General features: G+C 38.9%; 1 protein-coding gene across 2 annotated transcripts in view; it reads right to left on the bottom strand.

Moving 5' to 3' along the window:
- Positions 1 to 712: 712 nt before the first annotated feature.
- Positions 713 to 8,774, bottom strand: part of LOC107839179 (acyl-CoA hydrolase 2) — a 21,159-nt gene continuing 13,097 nt past the window's right edge. Inside the window, exons 12-17 of one of the 2 annotated variants that reach the window (XM_016682563.2) lie at positions 7,132 to 7,236; positions 6,944 to 7,000; positions 6,424 to 6,525; positions 1,439 to 1,487; positions 1,261 to 1,329; positions 713 to 1,161 (exon numbers count right to left, since the gene is read on the bottom strand). In XM_016682563.2, the coding sequence (XP_016538049.2) occupies positions 1,093 to 1,161; positions 1,261 to 1,329; positions 1,439 to 1,487; positions 6,424 to 6,525; positions 6,944 to 7,000; positions 7,132 to 7,236 (451 nt within the window). In that variant the 3' untranslated portion in view covers positions 713 to 1,092. Of the gene's footprint in view, positions 1,162 to 1,260; positions 1,330 to 1,438; positions 1,488 to 6,423; positions 6,526 to 6,617; positions 6,669 to 6,943; positions 7,001 to 7,131; positions 7,237 to 8,774 lie in introns of those variants that run through there. The other variant, XR_007043524.1, reaches the window with a different exon arrangement.

The raw sequence follows: 8,774 nt of genomic DNA, 5'->3' as shown, positions 1-8,774 counted from the left end.
TTACAATTTCTGCAGGGGGAGGTATGTAATTTTGCAAATCTTCAGGGGCTGAAATTATAAAATTGAAGGAGTTGTGCGTTGATTGGGCTGAACCAATTTAGAGGCCTTTATTGGCGGAATATCTTTGAGCCTTTTACCCTATTTATGCGTTTGGGTTGGTTTCAAGAAATGTAGCCATGATTTATGTATTATCATTTCAAGAGAATTTGATGTGCTGCCAAAATGAATAGTGAAAATTATATATATTCGTTTATTAAGAAAATTATTGAAAAATAGGGATCATGAATGATGAGTCTCTTTGATAAACAGATTCATATTTTGTAAGTTCATTATCGAAGGATGATTCTATAAAGAAATAATCTTTCTCAATAAAACTGACTGATTATGAATTAAAATTGTATCCCTCAGAAATCATTGCATGCAATGCAAAAGGTTGAAAAAATGTGAATCGATGAATAAGGCTCAGTAGAAAGTTTTATCGCTTTGAAATGGTAAACAAATACATCTAATTCAAGTCGACAATAACTTAATTCTTATTTGACAATACAAAGTAGATAACTTAATTTGTCTTCCGATTAGTTTAATTTAGTTAGTTATAAACGTACAAGGCAAATAGATGAGAGCTCAATTCTGAATAGTCCATAAACACAATCTAGTGAGCACATCATGGATGAAATTGCAGTGGAAAACATTTCCGAAACAAAGAGGGAACTAAAGAAATTTAACCAATGGCATTTTGAAATCAAAGCCTTGTTTGCAACAGTGTTTATTCTAATAGCGAACGCAGAAGATGAAACTTGTTAACAAACAACAACTTTTAACAATCGTAGGTAGATCAATGTAACAATTTCAATGCCTCTTTTGGCGGGGTTGATACTATATAACGGTGAGGTGAGACGTACAGAGACAATGGCGTGGTAGTTACTGTATAATAGTAAAACCTAGATAGTCATATCTGAACTCGTCCACAAGTTAAGCAGCTATCTTTATTCTCATCGGCTGCCCCTACAGGACTTGTTTGAGTTGTTCTGCAGTTTACTATTAATGAACCTACAGCAACTAGTCCTCTTTTTTCATTCGACCTGGCGTGGATTATAGCTTTGGTAGGAACACTCTTCTGCCTGGCCTCAATAAGCCCTCTTGAGTCAATGACACTACGAGCTGGAGATCAGAAAGCATTAAAAATAAGCACAATAACAAAGCAAGAATATAAAAACGCTTTGGCAGCTCACACATTAACACTTAGATCTAGCTCTTTACCTCTCCCTTCCTATTAAACATTTGGCCCCACACAAAGCCACGAGCATTATGAGCAGCAGGACTGTGTATCTATACAATGATAAAAAGTCAGAACAAATGCTGCAAGTAATGGAAACCACTATAAAGGGATGATGGTTCTTAAAGAAACATTATATGTACTTTAACTTTTCGTTCTTACCACAAACAATATCCAATCATCAGCTCTCAAAGGTCTGTGGAACCACATCCTGGGACATGGAAACAAAAGTGAAAATATAACTAAACTTGAATGTCAGATGTCTGCCTTTAACTACTGATAAAGGACATCCATGATTCAAGTAAGATATCAATCCTGAACTCTATTATGAACTTTAAATTCCACATGTAACTTCATGCGACCAGCAGGTTATGGGGAGAACTCATCAAAGACCTATCAGAATCTGTCAAGTTCTGATTTGCAGATCTTTCATGTCAATAACACAAAAATTACTAATTTGGAGACATTACTTTGCCATCCTATAACAGACTATTGCTTACAGCAAGTTGTAATTAGCAAAAAGAGGTCCAACTGAGACCATCTGGAACCGGTTAACACATTCTGAATGGCTCATCACCACTTCAATGCCCCTCAATGACTTCCAGCAACTCCCCCACCAGTAGAAGTAAAAGTTAGTTTTTTTTTTATAAGTAAAGATTCTATTTAAAGAGTCCAAGATGGTACAGCAAAAGGTACCGACTTAGCAGCAAACTCTATAAACCAATACTACATATTATCTCCTAGCAAGTCAAAAAGTCCACACACTTATCCATCACACCTAAAGTGCTGCTATAACACCAAAAGTACAGATTTTTAATGCATTTATTTTTAACTCAAGAAATCTGTAACTTCTTCCCGTCAAAGCATGCATTATTCCTTTCCAGCCATAAGGTCCACATTATGCAATTAAGAATAGTTCTCCATGTTGTCTTTAAGCTCTTTTTAACCTCCTGTGATTACCACACTTCCAACAAACTACTAATTTTCTCTGGTAACACCAATGATATGCCCATTATGCTACAGAAAACATCAACGCTGTCGAGAAAATCTGCAATGCAAGAAAAGATGTTCAACTTTTCTTCCTCTAAATTGCAGAAAAAGCATCTGCTGCACATCAAAAAAACTCTCCTTTGTAACTTGTTTGTGTTTGGCACGCATCTCAGCTGCTAGCCAGCCAAAACAAGTAGCTTTCTTAGGTGCTTTGGTTTTCCAGATCATCTTCCATGGCTAGTTAGGAATTCCTTGACTAACCTGTTGCAATAACATTCTGTAGCAGTTATTGTCTGAGAACACCTTATCCCCTACTGTTAACCAAACTAGCCAGTCTGCTCTGTCGTATTCTATTGAATATGGATTCAGTTGTTGAAGTAGTTGACAAAAACTTTATATTTCCCAATCATTCAAATTTATTCTAAAAGTAATATTCCATCCGGTTGCAGAATTAAATTCTGCAATACAACCTTCTTTATTCAAAGCACAATTGAACAAGACGGGAAATCTGCTTTTGAAACTGTCATTTCCACACCAAGTGTCCATCCAAAATTTAATATCCTCCTACCATTTCCCACCTCCAATCTAGTGAACTGTAGAAATTCATCCCACCCATCACTAATCATCCTCCAGATTCCCCCACTGTTTTTCAGTTGTGGAGGAATTTGTTTCCACCCTACCTTTGCACCATATATAGCATCCAAATTTGCTGCCAAAACTCATCACTTTCCTTGCTATATCTCCAGAGCCATCTAAAAAGTAAACTTTTATCATGCATTTTCAAATTCCTTACCCCAAGTCCACAATCTTTTTTTTTCTTTGGAAAAGGTACAAATATATCCTCGAACTATGATAAATGGTATGTATATACCCTCCGTCATACTTTGGGTTCATATATGCCCGTACCGTTAATGAACGGTACATATATGCCCCTCACACTAATGGTAGGGGCAGATATGTACCCAAAGTATGACGGAGGGACGTACCATTCATCATCATTGTTTGAGGGTATATTTTTTCCTTTTTCATTTTAATTTTTTTATTTCAAATAATCAACCCAAACCTACTAATCGACCCAATAAACCAACTACCCCACCCGATATCAATTAAAACCCAAGAAACGCCTATCTAACATACACGTTTTTTCTACACCTAGAACGATATGCACACACAATACAGTAACACTCATTACTATCAATTTTTTGAAAAAAAAAACACATTAACCCATAACACTCAAAAACAACACCAAACAAATTGAACCCTCACGTTTCAATTTTTAGCAAAATTTTGTTGGAAAAAACACTACCCATTACCGGTCAACACCACATAGCCAACGTCTCCATCGAACCGAAATTTGATTGAGATTTACTGCAATTTGATTGATATTCGTGTTTAAGAGAAAAACAAAGGTGGTATCGGATTTGAAACAAAAAATAAAGGTTGGATCAAGTTGGTTGAAATCGAATTCGATGGGTTTATTGGGTCGGTAGTAGGTTAGGGTTAATTATTTGGAATAAGAAAATTTAAACGAAAAAGGGAAAAATATACCCCTGAATTATGATAAATGGTACGTGTATACCCTCCGTCAAACTTTGGGTACATATATGCCCCTACCGTTAGTGTGAGGGGCATATACATACCATTTCATTAACGGCATGGGCAAATGTGTACCCAAAGTATGACGAAGAATATATACGTACCATTTATCATAGTTCGAGGGTATATTTATCCCTTAATAAAAAAAGAAACCTAGTTTTGGACTTCCATTACCAACATCACTCCACCATCCTCCACTGTCACCTTATGTTGTTCTTCGACCTTTCTACTTATTTTCCCTACCAAAGGCAGTGATCATACCCACATGGGTGTGGTATGGGCAGACATAAGACAGGTAGGGCAGGCTCGTAAAAGTTTGCAAGGACTACAGATTGAGGGGTTCCCCACCCTGTATAATGCCACTAACCATCAGAGGTCCAGTGGCAATTTCTGCAAGAGACCATAGTTCATGGTCGGAAGAGTCAACAGATGAAGGCATGCATAGGCAAATAGTATTATAGTAATGTTAGAATATCAAGTGAATATTCAAGAGTTTGGAATGCGATAATAGCAACAATTGTGACAACATGGAGACAAAGAAACACAAGAATTATTTAAGACAAGAAGGAGAATGTATCTAGGCTTACGTTTAATAGTATTTCCTTACTTTTTGGATCAGCATAGAACATGTTCATGATTGTTACAATGTGGAGGCCTTGGTCGACTTTATTAGTTTCCTATATAAACTGTGAGAATTATTTTTGTGTTACTCAATGGTTCGTATCAGTGTCCCTTTTATGCTGTGATAATTTTATAGAATTACACCTTACTAGTAAATAAAAAAAGTATATCAAGTGACTATGGGTCTAGATTCATAAATTTATAAATTCATTATACTTGAAAGAAGAATCTTATAAAATATTATCCCTTGGGATATATATATATATATATATATATATATATATATAAAATTGTGGTGCCTAGCCCAGCTTTTGCGAACCAGCAACGGATATCAACTAATTCGATCCACCAAGGCTAGGATAAATGGAAGAATCGCCTAGTGTTCTTTGCCTCGGCTGGGATGAATTTGAACCTGAGACCTTAGGTTCTCAACCCACTTCATTGACCACTAGGCCACACCCTTGGGGGCAGGATATTCTACATTTAATTGTAAGGGACTTACTTATTAGCATTGGGATTGAATACCAACCATACTATATATACCCTAAAACCTATATATAAGGATCACATCTTGTACACTGGTATGTCAATGAAAAGTTTCTTTTTTCTATATTCACATGGCATAAGAGCCTATATGATTTCACATGGCTTCTGCTACTGGAGGCCATAGTGGCCAACATGTGCGACCCACCAAGCTAATATTTTCTTGGTTTACTTCCAACTTTTAGTGCCTGATACTGCACCTCTCACCTGCAACTAGTGCCCCTGCTTCCTTCAAGGCAGTTTAGGCGCCAATCTTCTCTCTAACACAGTTCAAGTACCATTTACATCTCTGACAACTGGTGCTGCTATTTTTTATGCGTCCGGTTCCCTCCTCTCTAACAGTTACAATTTTTGATGAGATAGCTCACCCAGTTCAACAATCACATTATTTCTTTTGCTGCTTGTGTTAGGCTTATCAATTTGTTTGTTATAAATGATTTGGCTATTACAACTTCCATTCCACCATCACCTTGGTTCATTTGAAGAATTGCAGTTCTGGTGGTGGGTGGGCATTTCGAACATCTCTAGAAAGCTCTAGTAAATAGTGAAGTGAATGTGGTGGTTTCATTTCCTCCACCTCTCTCCTGACATGCACCTTGTTACAACACAATTTAAAATTCCTCAAAGAATTGGCTATTGGCAAATTATTTTCTGTTTAATTCCTTTGACCATTTAGTTTTTTTTTACTCGAGGCGTCATCATGTTAGTTTCTTTATAGTCACATTGATATCTGTTCCTAAATGTTTAAATATTGGATTGATATGGTTCTAGATAGAGCGACATAGTTTGGATTCATATAGCTAACCTCAAACAACTTGGGACCAGGTATTCTTATTGTTGTTGCATACTCATATGACCGTTCGTGCTCTCTTATTCTTCAAAAACTGGTGCATTTGTGCGTAGGGTGATGTCATAGTGATGCATGGTGTTTTTTTGGGCCTATTTGGTTTATCTATTCTCACCTGATTTAATGTCTTTTCTGATTAAATGTGACTGTTCATCACCCTTTTAGCTAATAACTATAGATTTCTCATATATGATACAAGTATGAGCTTCTTAAATCGGACTAATGTGCCCAAAGAAGGAAAATGGTTTAAAAAAGAGAAGACGTGAAATATAAGATGTACCAAAGTTATCTCTGTATGTAATTAAACATTTCCCAAGTGGTGGGGTGGTATTATAGACTTTCACTTTTTGAGGGGCAAAAAGGAATTATGAAAGCCTGATGTGTAAAAGTTGGGAACACCATTTCACTGAAGAATTTAAGCTATTCTAGAATGGCATGTGTCTCAGTTCATCCATATAAGCTGCTCAGCCAAACATTGACATATTCCCCATAAAAATAAAACTGGCACACTAAAGAAAAAACAAATGGTCAAAAAGTGGTTGGAACTCACGAATGATCCAGACTAACAGAAGTTACGCTGAGATCCTTCTTTCGATGAGGATTCAGACTGACAGTAAGAAAGATCAGATCTGATGTATATGCTGCAACACATCTGCACCAGCATAAATATTGCATTAGAAGATGGAGACTGCAATATGGCTTCATTCGGCATAAATGTAAAACTTCTGTATTTTAGGAAATTACATGTTCCTGATTTTAATTCTTTTATGTTCCCTTTGGATGGTAAATATTCACCTACAAGGGAGAAACATGATTTGATGAAAAACATACAATTTTGAAGCGCTAATATTAACTATACATGGTCCCAAGTGGGAGGATACCCAAAGAAGTGCAGATAACAAACTTGTGTTCATTTGTGTACCCCAAGTGTCCTTAGAACTTTGTCTCTAGCTCAATAACAAATCTACTCATGAGAGTCTCTTGCTGAGATTAGATAGACTGCTAAACAGCCTGCTTTGCTCCTTTTAGTTATGATCTCAGCTAATTCGATGAAAGAACTGATAGCTTACCTATGTAAAGCCTGGTCATCTGAAAGTTTTCCTTTTGCTCTGAACCAATATTTCAAACTGTGGAGGAAAGAGATGATGCAAACATGATGAGGATACTATTATATACAAGCTAAAATGAACCGTGAACAGTTTGGTTAATAACAGTTGCTACCCCAGAAGGGATATTAATGGCTGAAAGCACGACTAACCTTGGAGGAGACTTGGTCTGATTAGTGGCATTATTAGGTTCACAAAACCTTATTTCTATTGGCCAGGGTACAAAATTTGCAGTAGCAACCTTATTTCGGTATGTCCTGTCAAAACTCACTGTTAGCATCACCTAACCAAGGATACAAAAAGAAGTAACCACAAACAGAACAAAAAAGCTTTATGCAGCTTCTAATTTTCAGGTCTCAGGAAAACAACAATAACAACATACCAGTGTATTCCCACAAAGTGGGGTCTGGGAAGGGTAAACTGTACGCAGTCCATACCACTACCTCAGACAAAGTAGAGAGGATGTTTCCGATAGACCCCCAGCTCAGGACAAATAAGAGCATAACCAACAAACAAACAGAACACATAAAAGCACTCAACAAAAATGGAATAACACACCGCTAGTAGGAAAATATGTAATCAATAAATCCTCATAATGTTGTTATCCCTCGCATTAATAATGTAGAGTTGTCAAAATCATTTGAGGCTTTAGTGTGCCAAGCAACAATGACCTTTTATTCTCAATTAAACCGTGCTAAAGAAAACAATAATTATGTGTCATGTCAAGGCCTAAACTTAAATTTCGTTAATTCATCACGTCACAACGACTTCATAAGATGGCAGCTATGAATGTTTTGAATTGAAATAAAAAAGAAAAGGTTAACTTCCAACTTCTCGTGTTTTCTTTATGACAGAAGAATTGGGGAAAAAAACTCATTCTCTCACAATAATTCCATATCAATTCCCTTAATCCAAACGGCTCTCTCTCTCTTCCTCCCTACCCTCTCTCTCGCTCGCACCGGTCACCGGCCCCCGTCGCCGTCGCCGACCGTCGGCGCCGGCCCGACCTCCGGCGCCGCCCTAACGGCTCTCTCTCTCTAACGGCTCTCTCTCTCTCGCGCGCGCGCCGGTCCCCGGTCCCCGGCGCCGTCGCTGACCTTCGGCGCTGACCCGACCCGACCGCCGGCCCCGACCCCCGGCGCCGCTCCCCGCCACCGACCGCCGGTTCCAAGCCGCGCTCCCCCCCCCCCCCCCGCTGCGCATACCCCCCCCCCCTTCCCTGTCCTGTCCGTCCCCCCCCCCGCGGGGTACACCAGCCCTCCCCCCCCACCTCGGACTTCAGCCAGCCGCCGCCCGGTCTCCAGCTGCCACCCGCCGCTCCGTCTCCAGCAGCCGCAGCTCCAAGCGTAATCCGGTGACTTCTAACCTTTGTTATTTTCATTATTTCATATTTCATTTTATTTCATTATTTCATATTCCATTCTTAGTATTATGCTAGTAGTAGCCCCTGTACCTTGACTTGCGTGGGATTTGTGGACATTGTCTGTTGTCTGTTGTTGCTGTGGTCGTTTCTTCCACTGCTTTGGATTGGGTTATTGGCGCCCTAACCCAATAACCCAATTGAGTATCGTTTGCCCCCTAATTGAGTATAGTTTTGTCTCGGGAGTATTCCTTTGAATTTGTGTGAGCCTTGTATTTCCTTGCTGCTGCTTTGATACTACCACCGTGTATATCTGTATATTTTCCTATACTTTCGTGTAGTTGTGGCTGTGGGCGGTAATGGGTGGATAGGGTCATGTCCGAGGGGATTGGGGCGTGGGGCCGTGGTGGGGGCGGGGGATGAGGAGAGGGCGGG

The sequence above is a fragment of the Capsicum annuum genome, chromosome 8 (assembly GCF_002878395.1).
Source record: "Capsicum annuum cultivar UCD-10X-F1 chromosome 8, UCD10Xv1.1, whole genome shotgun sequence".
NCBI lineage: Eukaryota > Viridiplantae > Streptophyta > Magnoliopsida > Solanales > Solanaceae > Capsicum > Capsicum annuum.
This window is presented reverse-complemented; position numbering and strand designations above follow the sequence as displayed.